A 27,282-nucleotide genomic window follows, 5' to 3' on the forward strand; every position below is an offset into this window, starting at 1 on the left:
TGTCAAAACAGTCGCTGGCTGTTGTCACCAATTAATTATTTAATTTAATCATTTAAGCGCTCTCTGATTGGTTTGCGCTCGTCTCTAGCTCAGGACCTGGCCAATGGAGACCCGGGCTTGTTTGTGCAGCTTTCGGTGCGAAAATAAAAGCAGGAATCTGCGTTGAAGAGATGTTGATGCAAAGAAACAAAAGATTGAGTATAGTCTAACGTCTACAGTATATAGCTGTTATTTGTTTTTTGAGAATAACAACTACAGATTTGAAGACAGTTCAGTCAGTGGAGAGGCAGGCGACCTTGTTCGTGGTTCCAGACACTCAGGTAAGGTACTGCACTTCAGGGATGCGCTACTGTTATTCTACGGGGAGGAATCTGTAAACTCTCTACTTTGATTTTATTGAAAATTGATCACGGGAAAAAAATATATAAGCTATGTTACACTGAGTGTGTAGAAAAGCAACATTGTTTTTATTCTGTCATATCTTCGTAGCCGACCCTGAAATTATGTAGATTGATTATCCTAGACAAAACATGCAACAATGTTTCAATGGAAACTTATCTTAAGATGACAGTGTGTGTATAGGCTATCAAGGAAAATATGAGTCAATTACACAATTAATTTGATGTTGTCGCATGATGTGTTTATTGTTGATTGCAGTGGTGTTAGTTTTCCCTATAGCAACTTTACTGTTACGTGTAGTCAACATGATTTTAGAGGGGGTGATCATCCCAATTATGTTTTTGTTTATGGTGTTTTGCTTGAGTAGACTATATACCGTCTCGAAATGTTACAATTATTATAGGGAAATAACAGCATGCAGTTGACTTATAAAATGTATTTTAAATGTCGACTTTTTCAGTGTCACGTTATCATTTTATTTGCTTCTCTGCAGATTGAGTTTAAGAGTTTAGAATGGTATAATAGTAAAACATATATATTTCCATAGAGAAATGTGCGCTTTGCAACGAAGTACAGACATATTAGGTAATACTGTCTTACTTGTGCGTCCATGTATTCCTCTTTTTAGTAATAACATTAACATTGCGTGGACTTGTTCTGCATGTTAATAGTGAAACCATTAAATGTCGTTGCTACCAAAACAGCACCAATAAAGGACATTGAGATTTTTGGAACTGCATGGAAGCTGTAGGCTAATTGCAGCTTTGGTGCGTATGGTGAGACTATTCCTATGCGCGGCGTGCTGTGTTTACGATACTGAACAGCTGAGCTTCATGCGAACGTGATTGGGTGGTGGTGCAGGAGGAGGCTGAGGCGGATTGAGACGGCTGATGATTTCAGTCCAGTTCAGACCAGTTTACAGAGCTGCTCATTTCCCGCACCATACTGTTATTGTTTAAGAATCTCATAAGGACAAGGCTAATGAAAATATAGGCTTAATACACTTTGTCCATAGTACTGAGGACCTGACCTTCACACATATCGATAAAATAACTAACATATATATTAGCAAATATGTAGTGAAAATAAAATTACAGTGAAATCAGGAGAAAATAATACCTCATAGACTAATATAAAATACCATGCATGTCTAATAGTTAATTGGCCAGCGTGGGTTTGCGTTATTTAATAAAAGGTTTGTTGTTCATCGCTGGTCATACAATTATTTGTGAATGAATTTGAAAAAATAGAAACACTTTTTAGGCTACATTTCGTGATACATAGGCATAGTGGAGGCAAATTATCCTCATTATATATAACGTTACATTATTAGCCCATTTCTATGTATTTACATCGGGTGAAGATGGCGATGGGAACAAAAAGGAGATGTCGTTGCTGAGAATCTCGCGCCGCACTGGTTCGAACCGGCTGGAACTTGCCCTCACGTGGAGTCATTCTTGGTAGCGTTGTTAATATGCAGCCAATGGTAGAGGTCCAGAAAACTATCTGCCAATCAGAGGGAGCTATGGCGGGGTTTTGGTACATTAGTAGGGGGGGTTTTGTGGTCCAGTCACGCTCCTGTAAGAGCTCAGCTGTTTTGTAATAGTGAAAAATTATTATCCTATGAGGACAAAGACAAGGGATGCCCAGTGACTTAAAGACGGATAGCTTCGTCTTCTACTGTACACATGCCATAATTAGCATAATGTACTGTTATTTGCAATGGAAATTCATGTTTTGCATCCTTGTGTAGGTATATCCCCTTATGTATAGGCTATCTCTGAAGTATCCCTCAACAACTCATACACAGTTTAGTATTGTACTGATGTCAAACAACTACCAAATGTGTCTCTTCACACTCTTAAGCCTGGCCCTTACCATGTATCAACCTTATCTTCCAGGCCACCAGCCCTCCTTTGTTCTACGAGCCTCGTTGTGCCCCTCTTCTACCCGTGAAGATGGCACCCTCCCTGGCCACAGCCTTCTCCAGGCGCTGGTGGATGGCTGTGACTGCGGTCATAGAGAACCTGCTGTTTTCTGCTGTGCTGCTGGGCTGGGGCTCCCTGCTCATCATGCTCAAATCTGAAGGCTTCTACTCCTACCTCTGCAGAGAACCTGGTAAGGCTGTGTAGCATGATGCACTATAAACAAAACATGTATGTTGTGGACTGTTTTTATTACAATGAATAAGAAACCCCAAAAAGGGATACCATTATTATATGTGTTATTACACAAGTATTGTACATATGAAAATTATGGTAGTTTTTTTTTGCTTCAGTGAATGCTTGGTTTATGTTGCTTTAAATGCTTGTTTCATTGTGACATTTAGCAACTTTTGTTTTTCTGACATATTTTTCTCATATTGCTGTCTCACTCAGCAAGTGAGACACGTGAATGGATATCACTTGGGCTTGGAAGGTCTGACAAATATTAAGTGTGTTTTAAGCAATCCTACTTATTATACTTATTTAATTCGGCAACAAAAGGTGTTTCTATTTCACTACTGCGAGACAAAGATGACTTTATGTGTCTGTGTAGTTTTAATTCAATCACGTTGTTTGGACCGGTCCAACACTTCAATAGTGCTCTTTAGAACAATACCATAAGTTCTTTCATTGGGGGTTACAATAGAATGGTCAGAGCAAATGGATATTCTGTGGGCGAGGGTGGGATGAAGTGATGGGGGTTTCTAATCCAATCACATTGAGCAGACGAATTGTACGAGTTTCCACTTACATTTGACACGATCAGTTCCCCCATGAGGGTCAATGCAAATGAAATCAAGGCCACATTCACAAAGAGTCACAGAGTAGGAGTGCTGAAAAGAAAAGGCGGGCCCATTAACCCATTAACATCGACGGGGCTGTAGTGGAGCAGGTCGAGAGTTTCTTGGTGTCCACATCACCAACGAACTATCATGGTCCAAACATACCAAGACATTCGTGAAGAGAGCACGACAAAACCTTTTCCCCCTCAGGAGACTGAAAAGATTTGGCATGGGTCCCCAGATCCACAAAAGGTTCTACAGCTAAACCATCGAGAGTATCCTGACTGGTTGCATCACCGCCTGATATGGTGACTGCTCGGCATCTGACCGTAAGGCGCTACAGAAGGTAGTGCGAACGGCCCAGTACATCACTGGGGCCAAGCTTCCTGCCACCCAGGACCTATATAATAGGCTATGTCAGAGGAAAGCCCATAAAATTCAGAGACTCCAGTCACCCAAGTTATAGACTGTTTTCTCTGCTACCGCACAGCAAGCGGTACCGGAGCGCCAAGTCTAGGCTCCTCACATCTTCTACCCCCAAGCCATAAGACTGCTGAACAATTCATAAAATCGCCACCGGACAATTTACATTGACCCCCCCCTTTTGTACACTCGCTGTTTGTTTGTTACCTATGCATAGTCACTTCGCCCCCACCTACATGTACAGATTACCTCAACTAGCCTGCACCCCCGCACACTGACTCGGTACCGGTGCCCCCTGTATATAGCCTCGTTATTGTTATTCTTATTTTGTTACTTTTATTATTACTTTTTATTTTAGTCTACTTGGTAAATATTTTCTTCTTCTTGAACTGCACTGTTGGTTAAGGGCTTGTAAGTAAGCATTTCACAGTAAAGTCTACACTTGTTGTATTCGGCGCATGTGACAAATATAGTTGGATTTCATATAGGATCAGTTTCTCTTTTTAGATCGTTAATAAGTTTACATAGACAGGGGGGGGGGGCTGATCCTAGATCAGCACTTCTACTCTGAAATGCTTTATGAGTACAGGCCCAGAACAACTTCTGCAGATGATTACCTGAATTGGGGTTGTTGTACAGTTTTCTTGATGATGTTGCCATAAAGGAGAGTGAATGGCCTTTAAAAAAAAACGCACATATACAGCCTGGCTAGTGTTGAAAGTGTGTGAGGGGGTTTTGCTAGATCATTGGCCAAGACTATTGTGTTTTCATCCCCGCCAAAGTTGAGCTTTGAGAAAAAAGAACACGTCAATAGTCCGCCTCTTTAACTAGCCTGATGGATGAAACCAGGGGGTGGTGGGCGCGGGATCTGGGGTGAAAGTACCAGGTACATTTCTGTGTGCTTATAAGGGTATCCTATTTTTGTTGGTTTATTTGCATCCAAATGCTACAGCGAACCGGTGACTTGGATCTTTCTCCTCTCTCTCTCTCTCTCTTTTTCTCTCTCTCTCTCTCTCTCTCTTTTTCTCTCTCTCTCTTTTTGTCTCTCTCTCGCTCTGTTCTCATAGTCTATGACTCATCTGTCCTCCTTTCATCTTTCAAACACACAGACACTTAGGGAGGCAGTGGGCATGAGGGAGAGGGAGGGAGAGAAATATGTGTCATCACTGAGACCTTGAGATGACAGGACAAATAAAGCACATCATCATTAGGTAGGTCGTAACCTAATGTCATTAAAACATGGCCTGTGATGGACTAGATGACATGATAATATTGACAGATCATGGCCTGTGATCGACTCAAGAGTCCTCTGATCATCTGCCACAGTGCTTTCTATTTGCCTGGCAGCATTTAACATGTGAATAGGCCCTTTCATTTATGCAAATCAGGTCAGTCTCGACACTCTTTCATCCTTTTCTTCTCGTATGTTTTAAAATATGAATGCGTTCAAAGGGCATCTGTTAAACAGATTGTTGAGAGTCCTTTATGTGTTTGGTGTCATGGTGACCTTAGTCCCCATATCGTTGGTTCCATTTAAAGGATCTGAGATTGGACAATGGGCTGCTTCTGTTTTGGTCTGCTAACGGAAAAGTGTGTGGTTAGGCCCGACACTGAAGTGTGAGGCTCGCATTCCTCCTACATGCAACACTGTTGACTCTCAGTCCCTTCACCTCTCTCTCTCCGGCAGCTCTTGTGTTTTGTCACATAAACTAGCCTGTCACCATGCCCCCATTGCATTTATCTTGGTAGAGTCTGTTAGTTTAACACTGTAAGGTGTGTACTGTTAACTTAGTTCGGTTTACACTCAGTTTAGTTAAGGAATGGTTCACTGACAACGTGGACAGAACATATTGCACAGGAAATATCAAGCCTCTTGTTTTTATTCTTAGTATGAAGCATCTAGTGTCAGTAATAATACAACTACCACCAAATACCCCATTAGGTTTTAAGTGTACCAATAAGCATACCAGTCAATACAATAGAATAGAACAACTTTATTTTTCTGTAATGGAACCTGGAAAAGCACATTTTTCCTAACTCTTTCCTCGTCATGTATGGTCAAGGTCCTAAACGATATCATAACCTCCATCGATAAGAGAGAATACTGTGCAGCTGTATTCATAGACCTGGCCAAGGCTTTCGACTCTGTCAATCACCACATTTTTATCGGCAGACTCAACAGCCTTGGTTTCTCAAATGACTGCCTCGCCTGGTTCATCAACTACTTCTCAGATAGAGTTCAGTGTGTCAAATCGGAGAGCCTGTTGTCCAGACCTCTGGCGGTCTCTATGGGGGTGCCACAGGGTTCAATTCTCGGGTCAACTCTTTTCTCTGTATACATCAATGATGTCACTCTTGCTGCTGGTGATTCTCTGATCCACCTCTACGCAGACGACACCATTCTGTATACTTTTGGCCCTTCTTTGGACACTGTGTTAATTAACCTCCAGATGAGCTTCAATGCCATGCAACTCTCCTTCCGTGGCCTCCAACTTCTCTTAAATGTAAGTAAAACTAAAAGCATGCTCTTCAACCGATTGCTACCAGCACCTGCCTGCCCGTCCAGCATCACTACTCTGGACGGTTCTGACTTAGAATATGTGGACAACTACAAATACCTAGGTGTCTGGTTAGACTGTAAACTCTCCTTCCAGACTCACATTAAGCATCTCCAATCCAAAATTAAATCTAGAATCGGCTTCCTATTTCGCAACAAAGCATCCTTCACTCATGCTGCCAAACATACCCTCGTAAAACTAACTATCCTACCGATCCTTGACTTCGGCGATGTCATTTACAAAATAGCCTCCAACACTATACTCAGACGGCATCTAATTTGCTATCACAGTGCCATCTGTTTTGTCACCAAAGCCCCATATACTACCCACTACTGCGACCTGTATGCTCTCATTGGCTGGCCCTCGCTTCATATTCGTCGCCAAACCCACTGGCTCCAGGTCATCTATAAGTCTTTGCTAGGTAAAGCCCCGCTTTATTTCAGCTCACTGGTCACCATAGCAGCACCCACCCGTAGCACGTGCTCCAGCAGGTATATTTCACTGGTCACCCCCAAAGCCAATTCTTCCTTTGGCCGCCTTTTCTTCCAGTTCTCTGCTGCCAATGACTGGAACGAATTGCAAAAATTACTGAAGCTGGAGACTCATATCTCACTCACTAACTTTATGCACCAGCTGTCAGAGCAGCTCACAGATCACTGCACCTGTACATAGCCCATCTGTAAATAGCCCATCCAACTACCTCATCCCCATACTGTTATTATAATTTTTTTTGCTCCTTTGCACCCAGTATCTCTACTTGCACATTAATCTTCTGCACATCTATCACTCCAGTGTTTAATTGCTAAATTGTAATTATTTCACCACTATAGCCTATTTATTTCCTTACCTCCCTTATCTTACCTCATTTGCACACACTATATATATACTTTTTTTCTATTGTGTTATTGACTGTATGTTTGTTTATTGTATGTGTAACTGTTGTTTTTTGTGTCGCACTGCTCTGCTTTATCTAGGCCAGGTCGCAGTTGTAAATGAGAACTTGTTCTCAACTAGCCTACCTGGTTAAATAAAGGTGAAATAAAAAAATATTTAGAAAATGGTGTCCCTGTCTTTGACCCCCCCTCCTCCTCTGCTTTAAGGTCAAGTCTATGGCAGGGGCACATAGCTGGAGTGTCTGTGTCAGGGCCCGTGTGGAATGAGTGGAAGTGTGGAATGAGAGTTATTTCAGCAGACGAGAGAGAGTAGAGAGGACTCCCCGCTTACCCCTCACCTCACCCACCTTCTGACCCAAAGCACTTACCTGACAGAACTCAGCCTTACCGGCTTCCTTAAACTAGCATGGTCACAGATCTGTTTGTGCTGTCTTGACAACTTTTGTTTGGGCTTGACCATAGGAGTTGCCAAGACAGAAAAAACAGACCTTGAACAAGGTACTTAACCCGAATTTGCTCTAGGGGTGCCGTGCTACTATGGCTGACCCTGTAAAACAACACATTTCACTGCACCTATCCGGTGTATGTGACATTAAAACATATTTGTTTCCTTTTTAAAATCTGGCACCAGGCTAGCTTCCTTCCAGCTCTTATTAGCCAACTATTTGAATCAGTGTTGTCTCAGTGTTATTAGCGCTCAGTAACAGTGGGATGTTTGCGGTGTTAGGGAGGACAGAGAGGACATTATCTGGAGTTGATGAATCTTCTGTCTGCTCACTGCTTTGAAATAGATAGAGCTTTAAATGCCGACGATGATGATGGAAAATACTGTCAGTTGGTTATCTCTGGCTTCCTCCGATGAGTCAATGTGAGGAAATGCAGACATTCATCTTTCCGCTTGATTCTGTCAGTCATTTACATGTATCACTGATAAGTGATCGGGTCAGACGCATTGAGATTGACACAGCATGGGCAGATCGAATGATAGATTCGTTGAAGATTGATTAGTTGATTATTACACAAAGCAATGTTTGTTTTTTGACATGAGTAAGAAACACAACCATTTCCCCCTGATGGATGATCAGGTTAAAGATGACAAATCACATTATGTTCTTATTATGTTGGCGATGTAATAATCTTGTTAGAGCATGGCCTTAGAGTCTGAATGTTCTAATTTAGACTAAATTACAAGGAAGATAGCTGCAGGCCCTAGCTAGGTAAATGCGGAAAAAGTTTTATTCAAATATTTTAGGCTAGGTGAACTGTAGTATCAGAGCAATAACGTCACAATCGTTTTTGTGGCATGTGATTTCAATGAAACTGGATGTTTTGCGAGTCATTAGAATCACGATGTAAACCCTCAGAACAGAGAAGGGAACAGTGTTTTGTTTGAAGGCGTTATGAGGTCTTTGTTGCGCTAACATAGTGTTTGTGCTCTGCATCGCTCAGGGTGCTTCCCTTATTGACTCAGCAGCAGCACAGGCTCACATTGTCTGGATTATTCAGCAGTAAGAGCCCCCCCCCAGCCAGGCAGGCCCAGCTGCCGTTGGCCTTCTGCTAACCTATGTGTTAACTACCATCTACCATGACCTTTAACCTACATATTATATAATACAGCCATGTCTACTCACAGCCTCACCCTCAAGAAAACAACAACCTGCTTTTCAAGACTGCATGAAAAACATCTTGTTACCAAAGGTTTTTGGAGAGGTTGTCCGGAGTCACATCACCTGAAAAAAACACTGAAAAAATAACAGTTTGTCTTGCATCCTATCCTCCCCCAGGCCCTTACTCAATGCCTTACTAGCTCCCCGAGGCCACTAAACATATTTTTTTACGAGACTTGTCACTGTCAAGGCTGTCATCATAGTCTTTAGTTTTATCTGTTTTGTCTGAGTTAAACTCATGGAGACTAGGGTATTGTCTACAGTTCTCTCTCTCTCCTCAACAACAGTAACAAGCCTCATAACCAAGTCACTGGTCTCCAGTCCTTTTTAACAAACAGTGCTATGAAGTATGAAAGATGGACATAAATGACTGATGGTTGGAGCACTCTGTCTCTATCCTCTTGGGGATTCACTTTGGGAACGTTTGGGGGTGCTAAGGTGGTTGGGTTGCCATGGAGCTGCCTTGCATGGGGGTTCAGAGTGTCTTCCAGCAATTTTTTGCAGCTTGTTGATCCCAGCAGTTTCTTAGTATCATTCACTGAGCTTTTTCTGTCTTCCTGGCCTGTCCATGGCTCTCACTGTCTCAGGAAGAGACACACGAGACACAAATCAAACACAAATATAGGCGTGCCTTTGAGGTGGATGGATGACTTTTCAAGATGTTTCCTCTGAAATCAATGGCCTCAAGTGAGGGAGGACGTTTCTTAGAACACTTACGCAAGAAATGTTGAAATCCAACCCCAAACAAACGTATATTCAATCTGCACTCTCAGAATGTTTTCATCATTCAGATGGTCCATAACATTCTCCCAATAGGCACATTCTATCTAATCAAGCTAGAATGTGAAGTTTTGGAAGGAACTTTAGAGTGATTGTTTCGTCTGTGGGTCTTCTGATCAAATTAGCACGACTGTCTTTTCCAATCACGTGTTGATAGTCTGATCATGATTCATTTCTCTACCAAAACACCAGGAATCTCTTTTTAATGTATGTTTTGATATCGTCTATGTATGATGCTAAATCTTTTTTTCCCTCTGGGATCATGAAGTTGAAGGTTCCATAAAGTTCACTTGTGCCTCCAGGTAACAGCACGAGTCAAAACCAGTCTGAGCCAGTCCTGGTTGGGGATGAAGAGGGGATCACCCAGAGCCCTGTGGTGGAGGAGGAGTACCTCCAGATGAACGGCTGGCCCATCTGTAAGGACCAGGATGAGATGCTGAACTTGGCCTTCACTGTGGGCTCCTTCCTCCTCAGTGCCATCACTCTGCCCCTGGGCATTGTCATGGACAAGTATGGCCCCCGCAAGCTCCGGCTGCTCGGCAGGTAAGAGAACAGAGACAAGGTGGTATGTACAGTTGGTGGTAGGTACAGTTGCGGCCACTATAATTTAAGCTAAGGTGTTGGGGTGACAGTCTCTGTACCCAGGTTTGAGTCCCGGCAGGGGCTGGACCACAAATTCGCTATATTGGTGTCAGAAGTGGGGTGGCGGTATTGGCAGAATAATTGCCGCAATGCACATGCAAATACGGCACTCTAAAGTTTTATTGAGATTGTCACAAAAACCTCGGTACAGGGTTTAATACTTTTAGTGCCCGCAACTTCCTGCTGCATATGTTTTTATGTTCTATTTCTGACTTGGGTCTGTCTTTGTATGAAAAGCCTTCCTCATATTCAACCTGTTCTGTTATTTCAGTACCTGCTTTGCCTTCTCATGTGTCCTGATCGCTTATGGATCGAGCGACCCCAAGAGTATGTATATTTCTTCATTCTTTCTTTATTTACTCAACGTTCTATTCTAGTACAGTATGTATGTCTGTTCCACCCCGTCTCCTTAACACATGTGTTTTCCCTGTACAGATCTGTCCATCCTCATATTCTTTGCTCTGGCACTGAACGGGTTCGGAGGAATGTGCATGACCTTTACTTCCCTCACGGTAAGTGGTGTCTTCACCTGTACTGCAGGGAGAGGCTGGGGAGGGGAGTGAGCAGAGAGAGGTGGGGATGGGGACAGTGGCGGAGGGGAGAGTGCTAGGGTGCAGGGTGGAGTAGGGAGACAGGGGAGCAGAGAGAGGAGTGAGGAGAGAGACGTGGAGAGGGGAGCGAAGAGAGAGGGGTGGGCGGGCGGGACATGTCGTAAACCCTCCCATGGGGGTGTCATCAGCATGGAGAAAGTGCTGCATCACAGGGAGGCCACGTGCAGAAGGAAAAGGAGAGAGACAGACCCTGCCTTAGAAATCAATTATTCAACTGTGCTCTGGTCCAGCTGAGAGCCTAAAAAAGACACCTCCTCATTACTTATTCATGATCCTGACAGGGACGCAGCCCTTTGATTGGGTGGCCCAGACCGCCAGGGTTCACAGGCAGCTAGACTAAATGTTCTGATTGATCTTGCCTTAGGACCGGCCGGGTTTTCACTGACACAATGGTGTTTACAGATAACGTGATTTCCTTGTTTCATTGTTTATCTGCGTAGATAAAACACAGACAATGACACACGCACAATAATTTTGAGAGAAAAGAGACACGGTATGCTGAGCTGACAAACAGGAAGTAGGAAGGCAGTCACACTTTGCGCTGCTGGGGTTCGTTCAACCCCTCCCTGGCAGTTTCCTGCCCCTGGCCTCCCCACCACCCCCCACTGCAGGGGTCTGTTTGTCTGTCTGGCTGGCACACTCACACACTACCACTGCACCCAGAAGCTGCCCAGCCGATTTCTTCTGCCCCCCCACTCCCACTCCCACTCCCATACTGTAGGTGTTGTATTAATTTTCTCTGGTTTCATTCATTCCCCACGCCAGCATGTCTCAGCCTGTCCTGCTATGGCTGTTTAGTTCCCTCACATGTGTGTGTGTGTGTGTGCTTGTGTGAGTGCCAAAGAACTGGCCTCTGGCGTTGTTTCAGCTGTTCTGTTGCAGTAACCTCACTGCGGTAATTCCTTGCTCTGACTAACAGTGTGTTTTACACTGCTGGTCTGGGTTCATGTTGTTCTTGTGCAGCGGGACCTTTTTTCTTCTGAACGTTCTTCTTCTCCTCCCGGGTATGGGGGTCAAAGGTTTTCACAGAAGATTTTGTAAACTTTTTTTTATTCAAATATACCCTTTTTTCCCCACAAAAGACGAAATGGATACATTGTATCTCATTCAATCAGTCTGAAGTCATTGAGTTTGTCCCCCACAGACAGTTGCTATGATTATGTTTAGGTTTATTCTGTGTTTCAAAGTCATCTGGATTGTAGGTTTACACGAAAGGAAAGCTATGCGCCGCGATACCCCTACTCCATCACCTTTTTTCTTTGTTTCAATGTGTTCTCTTCTTCCTGGTTCTTCTAATTTGCTGAAGGGGGTGGTTTAGCAGCTTACCCCCTCCCTCCCTCCCTCACTCTCTCTTCCTATGATTGCACACTCAGCACTCTGTGTCCCAGGCAGTACAGCTGCAGTAAACAAGTGGAGGAGAACCCAAGGCTGCAAAAGAGAGCTCTCCTCTACACACCTCTGTTTTCTAACAGTAAAGTGCCTAGCCGATCACTGTCTGCCCGCAGCCCTTCTCCGGTTACCAGCAGCAGGCTGTCTGTCTCTCCCTCTCTCTTCTCCTTCCCTCCCTCCCTCTTCTCTTTAATAGCTTTGAACTCAGTCTCTCCCTCAGTCAGCCATAGTATTAGTAATCACCACTGCAGATATCTCTCCTAACCTTCCTCTATCCATCTCTCTCTCTCAACCAGACCTTCCCCCCAGCCCCTCTCTCTGCACTCTTCCCACGCACACACGCACATGCATACACACGCACATGCATACACACACAGCGCTCCTCCTCTTGTACATTGCGGCACGTGTTAAGATGATTCTATTATCTCTGAGTCATGTTTTGCATGAAACACTAATCCTTTCTATTTTAGGACTTCTTCATTGGGCCCAATCCCTCTCCGGGATTTGTGTCATTAGGTCCTTGGGGGGAATTAAGTTTCAGTCTGGCTCGATAAACCTAGATGTTTATTTACTGCTTCCTGGCACTTGGAAAGAGAACGATGGAAGGGGTAGAGAGATGAATGCTGAGGTGGACTAATGATAGCCCGGGCCCAGATCTGTTTGTGCTAGTCCCACATTTGCATATGTCGTTCTCTTGCCAGGAAAGCACAAACAGATCTTGGACCATGCTAGACTAACAATAGCTCTTCTCTACTCAGACAGGGTCGCCACCATGAACACTGACACCCCCCTGCCTGTAAAATGTCCTAGCATCAGATGTTGACTTGCTAACTGGTGCTTGATGACACTAATAGACTGTGGAGGACTGATCGCAGGGTCATGTTGATTTCCTTATTAAAGGACATGGATGGGTCGTAGAGGCAGTCAACGGCTGCACATGCTGTTGTTTTTGCTTTCACTGTACACTCGGCTGTAGGTTTAATGTCCTGTAGGAGTGGATAGGGATTCACAAGGCCAGTGCTGCAAAACAAAGTGTTGACGACAGAGGGAGAAAGAGAGAAAGAGGGCGAGAGAGAGTGGTAGAGTGATGGCACAGAGATGGAGATATTCAGGCCGGTGTTGCCTGCGTGTGGTCGTCAGGGACACAGCATGTTGACTCATTTTATGATGGAGTTCTGTCCTGTCAGGATTGGACCGGTTTGTACTGGTTCCCTTTGGCTGCTGAGAACCAGCCCAGTAAGCACTACAGCTTTTACGCAACAGCAGTCCCTCTTCTCTCTTTCACTTCTCTGTTTCCCCTCTTCCGTCCATTTCCTCCTTGTCTGTTCTCTCTGGCCTTTGTGCCTCAAAGGCTTTTAGTTATTCCACTCTTCCACTCTCCTCTTTTCTCTCCCACTTTTTTCTCCGCCTGCTGCACTAAAGATAACAATCATTGCTGCCGTCACACAAAATAATCAGATGAACCCAGACGCAATGGGTTGTTTTCTGGCTAGGGTTTGTTTTCCAAGTAGAACTGCAGTGCACATATTTGAGACACTCATGCACCTCTCCTTGTAAGCAACATTTTGATATGCAAAGTGTAGAATGTGTAGTATTTACTTAGATTAGGATAGGACTGCGTCCTTAAATGGCTTTAGAGAAAAACTGCTTACCACAGGCATTCTTTACTGTCTGCAAACGTCCCTCAGCATTTCAGATAGGGATTTTCTCAATTTTCTCAAGTGATATCTACTAGCACGTAGCCGAGTTTCATCACTTTGCAGACATTTTGTTATCTGCTCAGGGCACAAACACGGCACTGACCGCAGTGTATAGAGCCACAGTTATCAGCCTGTATCGGTTAAAGACTACTGGATTGCCCATCATGTTGTTGATCCCCCACAACAAATCAAATGTTATTGGTCACATACACATGTTTAGCAGATGTTATTGCGGGTGTAGCGAAATGCTTGTGTTCCTAGCTCCAACAGTGCAGAAATATCTAACAATTGACAACAATACACACATCTAAAAGTAAAGGAATGGAATTACAGAGCAACCTTGTTTAGCTTCCAGTACATCCTATAGAGTTAGACACTGTTCATAGTCCAACACTCTACAAACAGACTTTTATCTCCATGACTGTTCAGATCCCAAAATGGAGCCAAATAGAGATTGGTAGGTGAATGCAGACAGTCCACCATTTGTATTGACCCTGCCTTTTCCTCCTGGCTCTAGCATAGCTAACAGAGATGGGTCTGTGCCCCAAATGGCACCCCATTCCCTATACTGTGCACTACTTTTGACCAGGGTCCATAGGGACTTGGTCAAAAGTAGTACACTATGTAGGGAACAAGGTACCATTTGGGATGCAACCAGAGACAGTACTCATGAAACAGGAACAGGTAATGTCTCAGGTTAACTGAGATTGGCCTAGAGAGAAAAGAGTTGGTCAATCATTAACCAGCCCTGGGTTGTCGTTTCTGCCTCTGAACACTGTATTTAGTCATGCCTGATGGAGTAGAATTCAGGAAGTGTTCCCGAAATTGGAGCACTGGTACTGTGGCCAGGTAGATTAGGAAACTCATGGCTGCACTGCTATCAGGGTCAGTAGGCAAACATTGTTCAACGTTGCAGAGAGAGATGTCATTATTAGTGCTGACGTGATTTCCTTATTCTACATCCTAGAAAGTATTTATATCTGAATGTTCTACAATGTAGCGCCCCTGGACTTTTTAACTAAGTGACACAGATCCTGTTTCCCAACCTGAACTTGCCTGTTCTCACAAGCTGTAAATCTACCTCCTTCATTACATTGACAGTTGGATATCCTTCTTATTATGTCATAGTTAAACAACATAATTATGTGGTTTGATTTCTGCACGTGAACGAGAAACTTGCCCGTGGTGGTTTGTTTTGGGAACCACCACAGTAACTCTAAGTCAAACTGACTTCAGACCACTAAAACTAATGAGGCACCTACAGTAAGTGCAGCATTTAAGCTGGGAGCTGGTTTGGACCTTCAGATGCTGTTGATGTTTTAGGCTCTACCTTCTGTTGACAATTCATTATTTTCCCCTTTCCCCCGCATGTCCTTAATTTGATCAAAGGCAGGTGAACTCGTTCCAATACATCCAAACCTGGTACACAAAAATATTAGCAGAACAGACAGACAAAGGGTGACTGGGACATAGGTTAGTAACTGTTTTGGGCTGTGTCTGTCTGTCTGTCTGTCTGTCTGTAACTGACTCAGTGAGGTCATTGAAAGTCATGTGATAGTCTGATGACACACTGACGGTCTGGTGGTGACAGATAGGGGAACTGAGGAGAGCAGAGCAATGGAAATCACATCCCTGATGATGCTCAAGCACATTATTCAGCATATTCCATATGAGTTTATTCCAGGGCAATGCCACAGCCAACACTGCTGATTGAAGCTGTGCTAAGTGGGAGGTTGGTAGAGTGCTATGAGTGATGGTGGAGAGGTAGCCTTGCATAAGACCAGTGTTTCTCTCTTCTATCTGCCAGCCTGACACACACACACACACGTTTGTTTTACTAACCTTGTGTAGACCAAACAATTGATTCCCATTCAAAATCCTATTTTTCCTAACCCCTTAACCTAACCTTAACCCCAAACCCCTAAACCTAACCCCTAACCCTAATTGTAACCCTAACACATAAGCTTAAAATACCCTTCTTCCTTGTGGGGACTGGAGAAATGTCCCCACTTCTGGTCCCCACAAGGATAGTGAAACAAAACACACACACACACACACACACACACACATATGAACACACACACCTCTTCTTGTCCTGACAACGAGGCACCAGTGTTGAGTTGCAGTAGAGCTTTACTCACTCCTACTGTAAGTGTCATAATAGAGATGGTCCCAGCTCATTTCACTTCTCCAGGAGTACTGGAATGTGATTGTTAGTGTAGCTGTCATGTGGGCCGTTTTGATTCTGCCGTTAACCTTTGTTCAAATTAGTGGTCAAGGGTAATGCCGTCTGGGGAGGCCACGGCACGAGGTGAGAGATTTCCTCCATGGCTCGGACAAGCAGGGAACCTGTGGTGAGGGTGGATGGACGGATGGAGAGATTTGTTTCGGGGGAGTTCTTGGAGAACTGTTGAACTATGACCCAGTTCAACAAATATGCCATGAAACAGCTCTGTTCAGGAGTTGTTGTGCTGGTGTTTCTATCAGTGGTGTTTTTGTTCTCCCTCCCTTTCCCTTCCCCGACTCTGTCATGGGAGATTCAAGTGCACACACAGTGGAGATATGTTGTTATTTAAAATTGTATTTTTCTTACTCTCTCTCCCTCTACCTCCTTCCCTCCTTCCTTTCCTCCCCTACCCCTCTCTCCCTCCTTCTCCTCTCAAGGACAGTTGTTTACAGTTAGGAGTTGAGTTGGGAACAGCCTGTGCTTTAAGCTCAAGAAGAGGGCTACATATGCAAGCTGCTCTGGACTTTCTCTCACTCTGTCATAAATAGTGTGGGGAAAGCATCACCAAGACTCCACCCACATCACTCATTCTCTGTCAACAACCTCCCAAAAACATATTTACAATTTCCTAATATGATGTCATGCCTTCCATTTTTGGAAAAACGGTGACTGAGCGTCTCTATGGCTATTCATGCGTTTTTACACAAGAGTCTTTATGCACGTGTTTTTACACGAGTCTTTATGCACGTGTTTTTACACAAGAGTCTTTATGCACGTGTTTTTACACAAGAGTCTTTATGCACGTGTTTTTACACAAGAGTCTTTATGCACGTGACTGCATTGGTCTGATTCAAGTGTGGCCTAATCTTATGTCCTGTCTCTTTCTTGTGTTCTCTCCTCAGCTTCCCAATATGTTTGGTGACCTTCGTTCCACCTTCATCGCTCTCATGATTGGATCGTATGCATCCTCCGCTGTCACCTTCCCTGGGATCAAGGTAACTTACACACACATCTACTTAGCTAGTCTACGCACTCATGCACATCATTATGCATGCACACCATTATGGAGGTTAGCTATCAAGGCTAACTATGCTTTCTACTATCAGGGCTACCTGTTTGACTTTACTTTCCTATTCCCTCACGGCAGTGTGAAGGTCGGACACAGAGGCTAATGTTGTGGTTGTTGGTCCCCGCTTCCTCTCTCGTCAGGTGATCTATGACCTAGGAGCCACCTTCATCACCATCCTGCTGGTGTGGGCTGCCTGCGCTGGCCTCGTCTTCATCAACTGCTTCTTCAACTGGCCCCTGGAGCCCTTCCCTGGACCTGAGGATATGGACTACACGTAAGACACTCCTAAACATCACACTCCTAAACATCACACTCCTAAACATCACACTCCTAAACATCACACTCCTTAACATAAAATGAGTTTGCTTTCTTAGTTATTATTAGTTTTACATCATATTTTCATTCCTGGTAACCTAAAAATAGCCAGACATTCCTGTAACCTAATGTTAGTTCAGTATTACTAGTATTTGCTACTTATATCACCAATTATGTGATATAACTTATATTATTAGTTACAGTATAGCATTAGTTCTAACCTAATATTAGCCAACAATAACAGGTTTAGGGGATAATACTAGGACTTGAGGTTCATCTACTTAAGCTGGAGTTGGAATATTAAGGCCGTCCATAGTCTCCATTCTCCTTGGAGCTCAGTACACTACATCCCCCAGCACACTTTCCTCTGCAGCATGGCGAGGGCTTGAGGCCCTGTGTACAGGAAAGCTAATGAGGTGAGGAGCTCAACTGGCTTTGCTCTCATACAGCTGGATTTAGTCTCATCCTTTCCTCTGTTTTGGCCTCTTCCCCTTCTCCCTCTCTGTCTCTCTGTCTCTCTGTCTCTCTCCCTCAGTGTGAAGATCAAGTTCAGCTGGCTGGGCTTTGACCATAAGATCACTGGAAAGCAGTTCTACCGCCAGGTGACCACGGTGGGGAGACGACTCAGCGTGGGGAACAGCATGAAGCAAAACCCCACGGAGCTGGCCCAACAGGAGGGCAACAAGCTGTGTCTCTCCACCGTTGACCTGGAGGTCCAGTCCAAGTCCCAGGAGGAATGTAAGTGTCTGGCCAGGCCACATCTGTCCATCCCAGACCAGAGAACATGATGCATTTGATGTCTTTCAGATGGAGAGTAGGAAAATAAATAATGACTGTGCATTTTTTGTGCACATTGTGAGTGTGATGGGGTTCATTCTCAAAATGAATTTGCCATCATGGGTTTCAAGCTCTGTACCTCCACAAATCCATACTCCATGAAGCCAAAAGCCAGCTTGCCAGTTTCATTGTTACACATCATTTGGACAACAAAGGACATGTCTGCCAGAAACCTGTCTGATGTTAAAAGACCCGCAAAAACTGTCCAACACAACATCCTGCTCCAGCCATGGTGTAGAATTTAGATAGGAGAAAAATACATCCAACACAACAATACAATGGATCATTGTAGCCCTGCTTTATGGGTAAACAGAGGTAAACAGTCAACCATATGCTAGATCTGGGCCTGTAGCTTGTATTGATCTTGGGTCAGATCCCCCACTTTTTCATATAATCATATTTGTTATGATATAATAGGCTAAACTGATCCTAGACACAGGTCTAGATCTAGAATATGGTCGACTGTTCCTCTGTGATGGATTCTATTCCATACTCTATAACTCTTTGTAAATACGGGCTCTAACTACAACGGTGCAATGTTGAGGTTTCAGAGTGGGCTCGCCCACCAGCCAGTGTTTAGGTCCCAGCTGCCAGCTTGTCTGAGGGAGCGCTGTCATTGGCTCTGAGGTCACCAAGGCCATCCTCCCTCTCCCAAATTAAATCCTGCAAATGCGCAACTGGCTGTGAATTTTGCCTTAACCCAGATTTGTACACTGCAATCAGCCACAAACCTCCAAAACACCCTCAAATCAGCCACGTGCCCCCTCCACGCCCTTGTTGTGCCCCCTCCGCGCCCCCTCGGGCTCGGCCCTCGGGTCACAAACTCCCAGCGGGGCGCCCTGTGGTTCTCTGCAGGCTCTCTTTGGTACCAAACGGACCGTGCAATCGTTTCGGACCGCATTCCAAGAAGTGCTGCTCAAGTGGCGGTGGTGGGGCGGGCCAGAGGGGCCAGAGGGCAGGTAGCAGTCAGTAAGGGTTCTGGGGGGGTCATTATACACACAGGATGGATGCCCGCGGTTCTGTAACCCTGCTGGACAAGTTCCATGTATCAGGAGGTTTTCAAGGGGCCCCTCTCCCTTTCTCTCTCTCTCTCTCTCTCTCTCTCTCTCTCTCTCTCTCTCTCCCTGTCTGTCTGTCGCTCTCCTTGTCTGTCTGTCTGTCTGTCTGTCTGTCTGTCTGTCTGTCTGTCTGTCTGTCTGTCTGTCTGTCTCTGTTTGCCCACTCATCATTCTGATGTATGTGATGGTGGTGATCTATTTGGTTGAAAGGATGGGACTTCTTTTTGTGGATTGGTTCTTATACCAACCAACCCGTTACGAGACTGTTTTGTGTCATGACGACTGTTGATCCTGCTGTGGTCACATACTGTAGTGTGCCAGTCAAGAATGTAGGATCACACCCCCCCCTCTTATTCATTACGATCTGCAAGACCAAACTGATCCCAGATCCTACTCTGAGACACTTTGTGAATAGCACATATTATGGGTCCAGGACACAGGGGAGACCCAGTGTTATAGACAGAGACAGACTGTTAGAACCACCTGCTCTCATGTACCAGCCTCTAAGCCCCTTGTCCAGCCGGTATGTCAACTATGGTCCAGTCTCCAGAGAGATACCTGCAGCACTGGGTAATAAACGCTGGACACATCTGTGGCGTGACCATTAAGACTTTTCCACTGCCCTGCCGCAGCTTTTACAGCTTTGAGATCAGTAGATGATTAACGGACCATGGCCCCAGGCCCCTTTGCTTACAGCGCGGGCCCCCACATGTTACCTTGCCACCCAGGGACCCGTGGACTATTTAGACTTCGAGCTTCCCTATTTCCCTACCTCCATGTTGATTCTGAGGTGAAGTAGCTTGCCCTGGTAGTTTTCCGTCACAGCATGTGGAGCAAATGAAAAGACGGCCCATCCTGTACAGTACACACAGTGAAACATCACTCCAATCTGATGCGAAATATTAGAATCCTGTGTGTCACCCTCCGTGTTCTGTTGCTGTTGTTGATCTGTCTCTCCTCCTGTGTGTCCACAGCCCAGTCCTTCATGAAGAGTGTCCTGAGTCCTATCTTTATGCTCAGCCTGATCACCATGTGTGTCACCCAGCTGAGACTTATCTTCTACATGGGAGCCATGAACAACATCCTGGAGTCGCTGTCCGACAGAGACTTCAGCACAGGTGTGTGTGCGCCTTGAAAATGTGCCTGGAACACGGACATGAAAAGCTATCAATCCTTTGTAGTGTTAATCTAGTAGTTTACTTCACGACTCGTCACATAATTGCTATTTTGTCATTCTTGCAATCTTGTAACCTCCTTTTGTAATCTCGCTCACCCTGGAGTTGTTTCACACTGCCCTTATTTCAGTCTCTGAATTGCTTCGGCTAATTCTTCTTGGTCTGTCTCTCTTCCTCTTCCTCTTCCTGTCACACTGACTTCTTACTGCCTCTGCAGAGGAGAAGATGGAAGCAGGTAAGACTTCAGGCTAGATTAGATGAGCACAGCCCATCTATTCCCCTCTCTGCCTCTGACACTGATTCACTTTGACTCAAGACTCTGGCCTACCTCATGAATCATAACCTAAACTGCAACTCTGTCCATTTTGCTGTGAACACCATGCTATTTTGATGGCGTGTAAGCTTTGGAGGCAGTAGTCCTGGGGAATAACATGTCTCTGTCTCTGCTGCCGTTCACAGTGAGTGTGTACACCTCCATTTTCGGAGTGCTGCAGCTGCTGTGTCTGATGACAGCCCCGGTGATCGGGTACATTATGGACTGGAAGCTCAAAGAGTGCGAGGATGAGAACGCGAAGCCGGGCACAAGGTGAGTTTCGCACGCTCGAACGCGCCCAAGCTCGCACGCACACGCTCACTCATGCACACACACTCCAAAAGAGCATTCCCCTGCCTCCCACATACGCCCCTAGCATCCACAAGACCGTATCCACAAGACTGTAATCTGTATGACCAGAGAGTATAAGTCTGTGTGTAACATGTGATGTCCCCTCTGATAGAGATCTCACCCAGCCCAAGCGTCGGGACAGACAGATCCAGAAGATTACCAACGCCACCCGGGCCTTCATCTTCACCAACCTGCTACTGATAGGCTTTGGGGTCACCTGCCTCGTCCCCAGCCTCCCTCTCCAGGTAACTCGTCCCTCTGTTTCCTCTCCTCCGTCTCTCTCTCTCTCTCCTCTAGGTGCGGTGGAGAAGCACACATTTCACTGCGTGTATCCCAGTGTTTTGTAAAGCTCACCTAGACCCAAAGGGAGTGATCTTGGTGCAGAGAAAGAAAGAGGGCGAGTGACTCACATGTTATTGCAGCTGAGTTATTTAATGCAACAGTGTCCCCTGGCGGACAGAAGTGCCATTACAAGTTATGCAAGTTATTTCCAACCCAGTACTGGGAAGATTTCTGTCCAGTCATTATTTATTAAACATGGACTCCATTTTAGGATGGAGGGACATGGCAACATGCATGCCCTGGGCCTGTAGATTCTAGAACACATCATGTTGAACTATTTCTCTTTTCTTCTCTGTCCTCAGATTCTATCGTTTATTCTGCACACCATTGTGAGAGGATTCATCCACTCTGCGGTTGGAGGGTTGTATGCTGCTGTGTAAGTGTCTCCGGAGTGTGTGTGTGTGTGTGTGCGTACGTGCGTGCGTGTGCACAGTCCCCTCCACACAAGCGCCTCATGCTGTTTGTCCTCCTTAGGTACCCGTCGTCTCAGTTTGGCAGTCTGACAGGCATGCAGTCCCTCATCAGCGCCCTGTTTGCCCTGCTGCAGCAGCCCCTCTTCATGGCCATGATGGGCCCCCTGAAGGGAGACCCCCTATGGGTAAGAGAGCAACGACCTTTCACCCTTCCCAGGCTTACACAAACTACAGGACACCTATTGCTCACTAATGCTGAAGACCCAAGTACACTCATGTGCTATGAGCATAATGCTGCAAAGGCTACTGTATACGAGTGATGTGTAGCAGCCACCTTGTTCTAAAGTAATCTGCCCAGAGTACATGTCATAGCACACAGTGCTGCCCCGATGTGAAAACAGCAGAGCCGTTCGCTCCTTTCTTCTGACTGATGATGTCACTTCCTGTGTTTGGTTGTGTGCAGGTCAACGTGGGCCTGCTGGGGCTGACGGTGCTGGGCTTCTGCCTGCCTCTCTACCTGCTCTGCTACAGTCGCCAGCTCCAACGCCAGAAGCAGGAGCGCGAGGAGGACCCCAAGATCTACGTCCAGATCAACAACGGCAGCACGCACGAGGCCTTCGTCTAGAGAGACAGACTGACGGACGGGGATTATTATTTTTTTCAACAAAGAGAAGGAGGAACGGAGAGAGTGAGGAGGGGAGAGGTCACAGGTGTGACTGAACTGTATGATGAATCGCAATCTCACCCACCAACTCCGGTCCCTCTAACCGTCTGCACTTGCACTCAGACGATACTCTCTCACACACACACACACACACACACACACACACACACACACACACACACACACACACACACACACACACACACACTTCAAGTCCCTTACATTCCCCCCCTCACACACAGACACATACACACATATGAACACATACACACAAGCACTCGACACATACACATATACACACACATACAGTATATGATCACAAATCTCAGAGAACTACTATGATAAACACACACACACACACACACTTTTACACTCCCCAACACATCATCGACTATGTACACTGTGAAAGAAACGCAACAACACACGTGTTGTGAAACCTCTTCGACACACACACGCACGGTTCCTTTTCCAGGGACACACCACTAAACGGACATTGTTCATCTTCTCACAACTGGAATGGGAAAGGACAGCCGCTGGTCTGTGAACTGAGGAGAAAGGAGAGAAGAGGGAGGAGGATCTCCACGGCGTTCTCCTCCCTTCCAGTCTCCTCTTTGTTTCAGTTCTCTGTTTTTTTTATTTCATTTTTGTCAACGATGCCATGCTCACTCTTGCCTGCCTGTCAGTGCAAAAAGAGGACACTGGTTCTCCGTGTCGCCCAGCAAAAAGAACCAGAGCAAGAACCAGAGCAAGCGTTCAACGCCATGTCAAAGTCCTCCAGTGCTGGATGTGGTGACTTGAACCAGATAAGATGACGTGCTCCTCACAATTATAATACCCAACCACCAGTGTTTTTACATGTGTTTTCAATGATGCCAGTAACGACATCGCCTCACTTTCTAATTCTGATCCAAGTTAGTCTCATACTGCCCTGGAGGTCCTCTACTTCACACCCTGAGAATTGGTTTTATGATTAGGATGTTATTGGAGCGTTGTTGGAGCGTTGTTGGCGATAGGTCTGTATTTGTCTCCGTGGTTGTTACACGTCAATGCCTCTCTATCGTCGCAAGTGGATTGAACTAGAAGTATAAGCGAAAACAGGTTGTATAGACGTTTCAGTACTCTAAATGGTGCTAAGAGTTCATACCGCCATAACGTTCCCATTAGGTTCTGTAACGTTGCCCGTAATGTTGGGGATAGTTCATTGTAAATTAATTGGTAAGAATGGAACCTCATGCAACCTTCAGAAGCTAGTCGACGTAACCTTCTCACCTAGCGAGTGTTCCTTCCAGTGTCTCAAAGACCAAACCTTGTGACTCAGTCTTCTAGTTTTGTTGTTGAAGACAACAGAGGCGTGGAGGGTTAAAGCCACAGAGAAGCTGTCGTTTCAAGACTGTTCCAACAGCTCTAGGGAGACAAGAAAGCAAAAGCTTGTTTTTTTTGTAACATCAGCACTCTAGATAAAAGCCTGAGTCGATAGCTGTGCTTTGAGCCCATTTGAGTAAGTGATTAGGCCAATGGGTTTCCAGTGTGCAGTATGCAGGCCAGCGTTTTACTTCTAGGGAATACTATGTGACTGTGCTAGTGACTGTGCTTCAAACAAAAGCATGGCACAGGTTGAAACAAACCTCTTACCAGTTATAATATGCCACAACAACATAGGGTACAGCACAGCTACACTCTTAGAAAAAAGGGTTCCAAAAGGCTTCTTCGGCTGTCCCCATAAGAGAACCCTTTTTGGTTCCAGGTAGAACCTTTTTTTGTTCCAGGTAGAACCCTTTTGGACAGCCGAATAACCCTTTTAGGTTCTAGAATGATAATAATCTGTTTTCTAAGAGTGTAGGCTTGGTTATCAAGCTCCAATGCATGGGCCTATATCACTCTCACCGGATACACTGACTGGTCTTGTATTGGCAGTCCTCTTTGTAGTGCAGAATGAATTTCTTATTGACTTGGTGTGTTTTCTTTTTATTGACGATGAACAGATTTTTGTTTGGTGTTAGATCTGTTTTTCAAAAAGTAATAGTTTTATCAACTGTATTTTACCTGCAATATGATACTGACATACCCTTCAAGCTTTTGTTCTGCTTCAAGACAGATGTGATTGAGTACAAATGGCTTGACGAGATAGGGTTTTAGATAGAGAGATGTGTAGTTTAAGGTGAACTGTGGTTGCTATGGGCTTATACCCGGTACTGTTCTACACTACCTGAATTACATTGATGCATTTCAATTCTGATTCGCTGTAGCAATAAGGACTTCTCTGAGTTGCTGAGCAGTCATCTACTTTTTCCGGCAACACATAACCCTATGAACAAACACTGTTGTCCAACCACATACATATATACACACACACACACACAATGCAAGAATGTGGATTTATATAATGCAATGTTTATTACAAAGGTGCTTCTCAATGACAGGAACATAGACTAGTTCATCTATCTATCAATCTAGCTATGGTCTCACCTACAAAGACTCACTTTGTAGCGACAAATTACTTGAATTATTGAATTCCAACTTGAACCTTGATTCACTTTTCGAATCAGAAAGGGAGACAGAGTGATGCTTGAATATGATATCTGTTTCTAAATCCACATTCTTGCAGCTGTTGTGAACGGTGTGATCGTGGGACCCAGGTGGGCGGGCAGGCAGGTCATGATAGGACTTTATGTTCTTGAATGATCTGTTGCAGTTAACATACACCGGAGAGAGAGAGCGTGACAACTTGATTGATGTAGCTCTACGTCCGCCGATGCAGTATTTAGACTGGACGGGACACCTGCTTTTCCCTCAGTCACTCACAGAAGCACGTCCAAAGACAGCCATGTAACCAGCAGATTGCCTCTCTATGTGCAGATGATTTGAGACGTGGATACGGCAAGTTGGTGCCCCACCCTCTCTCATCATGACCCGTCACGTTGATCCATCCATGTTCAAACCACTGTCCTGAACTGTTGCACTGACAGACCTGTTTCTCCACTGCAGTCTCACACAAACAGAAACCACCCACCCAAGAGACCCTTCACATACTGGCGATGGAACTGAGAGACAATGCTAGAATCCCCAAAAGCTTCATCAATGAAATAAGTGAGAACTGAATGGCACATATGCACCTTAGTCCTCTTATCAGGATCTCAATGCTATTATTCTGAATGGCCTGCACTGAAATATAACATAGACAGTGCACCACTTGCTAGTTCTGCATGTTAGCATAGAATGTATTCCCAGTCGTTTTTTTTTATTCATAGAAGAATGACATTGGAACTGCAAGAATCGGTTATTTTTATATTCAGTCAAAGTTACTTACCTTGGGTGGTCTTCGTCTCTCCTCTTGTATGCCCTGTCCAGTAGGTCCCTGTCCCGCAATGTAGAATGGCTCATTGCTACTGACTGCTCTTTGGGCCTGTCTGTTTGGGTCTCTTGGTTTCAAGGATCTACACACACACACACACACACACACACACACACTGATAGAGAAACAGGTCTAGGCATCCTCAACATCCTTACATTGAACATCACTCTACTTGTCGTTTACATGAATTTATTTTGCGAAAGGAGGAAAGACTTGTGGAGAATTCATGTATAGCCCTGGATAGACTGGTTCTTGTGTCTTGAACATATGACTAGAGATTGCAGGAGGATTCTGATAATGATGCTATACTGTACTCCAGCACAATGAATGTGGGGTTGGGATGATCTTCATTCCCTCAGTATGGGAGAATCAGCACTTTTTACACTGCCATACCTTAAACCCTCATTCTACTCAGAATGCCGTCCCCGTAGTTCTTTTCTAGACGTGACATACTTTTACTACTATCCCCTTCCCTTGGATGTTAAGTGTGATTGATTGACTGGCTATTCTCTGACGACGAAAGACGAGCAATGATTTTTGGATAGAAGGTTTTAATGATTGTGTGTCACTTTTAGACATTGAGCGGGAACTTCAGCTGAAACACCAATGCTTTTCCCTGACTTGTACCTTATTTTTTTACTCAAATGTTTATTTTGTTGTTTTACATTCTCCTTTTTGGTGTTTGTTTCAATATGTATTTAATGTCTATATGCTGTATATTGGAGCTCATTTTTTGTTGTCTTCTATCACATTATAGCCATTGTTATTGACATTTTGAGTCATTGTCTAAATGAGAAAAATCAATATATGAAAAAAATAAACAAACAGATTAATTTGTAAAATAAAGTGTCCGTTTTGTAATTATTTGACGTTTTTGCACGTTTCCTCAAAGTGTGGTGGATTGTCGATCACTATTAATGCAAAATGTGTTAAATAACCTATATTATGAATGACATATAAACAGAATAAAACATTGATGGTCTGCTTTAAGTGGAGGAAGCCTGCAGATGCTACCTCTCCTAAATCCAACCACCCTAGGGGGAAATCCCACTTCTCAGGGTTAGGCTATTGTGGATTTCATTTTAGCCACATTTTTGTGGTCAGGATCAAATCAAATCATCAAATCAAATGTTATTGGTCAAATACACATGGTTAGCAGATGTTAATGCAAGTCCAGCGAAATGCTTGTGCTTCTAGTTCCCGACAGTGCAGCAATATCTAACAAGTAATATCTAACAAATTCACAACGACGACCTAATACACACAAATGTAAAGGGGTGAATAAGAATATGTACATATCAATGTATGGATGAGCGATGGCCGTGCGGCATAGGCAA

At 44.6% G+C, this 27,282-nt stretch overlaps 1 protein-coding gene across 2 annotated transcripts; it reads left to right on the forward strand.

Moving 5' to 3' along the window:
* The first annotated feature begins 97 nt into the window (after window positions 1-97).
* Window positions 98-26,791, forward strand: LOC139547814 (large neutral amino acids transporter small subunit 4-like). Of its 2 annotated transcripts, XM_071356912.1 has the most exons (15): window positions 98-320; window positions 2,301-2,517; window positions 9,790-10,030; window positions 10,401-10,456; window positions 10,565-10,641; window positions 16,959-17,051; window positions 17,266-17,399; window positions 17,976-18,178; window positions 20,310-20,453; window positions 20,728-20,745; window positions 20,970-21,096; window positions 21,287-21,419; window positions 21,819-21,892; window positions 21,991-22,114; window positions 22,393-26,791. In XM_071356912.1, the coding sequence occupies exons 2-15, from the start codon at window positions 2,358-2,360 to the stop codon at window positions 22,552-22,554; spliced, it is 1,746 nt and encodes a 581-aa protein (XP_071213013.1). In that variant the 5' UTR covers window positions 98-320; window positions 2,301-2,357; the 3' UTR covers window positions 22,555-26,791. The 2 variants fall into 2 exon arrangements, with proteins under 2 accessions (XP_071213013.1, XP_071213014.1); XM_071356913.1 differs by lacking the exon at window positions 20,728-20,745.
* The last annotated feature ends 491 nt before the right edge of the window (window positions 26,792-27,282 follow it).

The sequence above is a fragment of the Salvelinus alpinus genome, chromosome 21 (genome assembly GCF_045679555.1).
Source record: "Salvelinus alpinus chromosome 21, SLU_Salpinus.1, whole genome shotgun sequence".
Taxonomy (NCBI): Eukaryota; Metazoa; Chordata; class Actinopteri; order Salmoniformes; family Salmonidae; genus Salvelinus; species Salvelinus alpinus.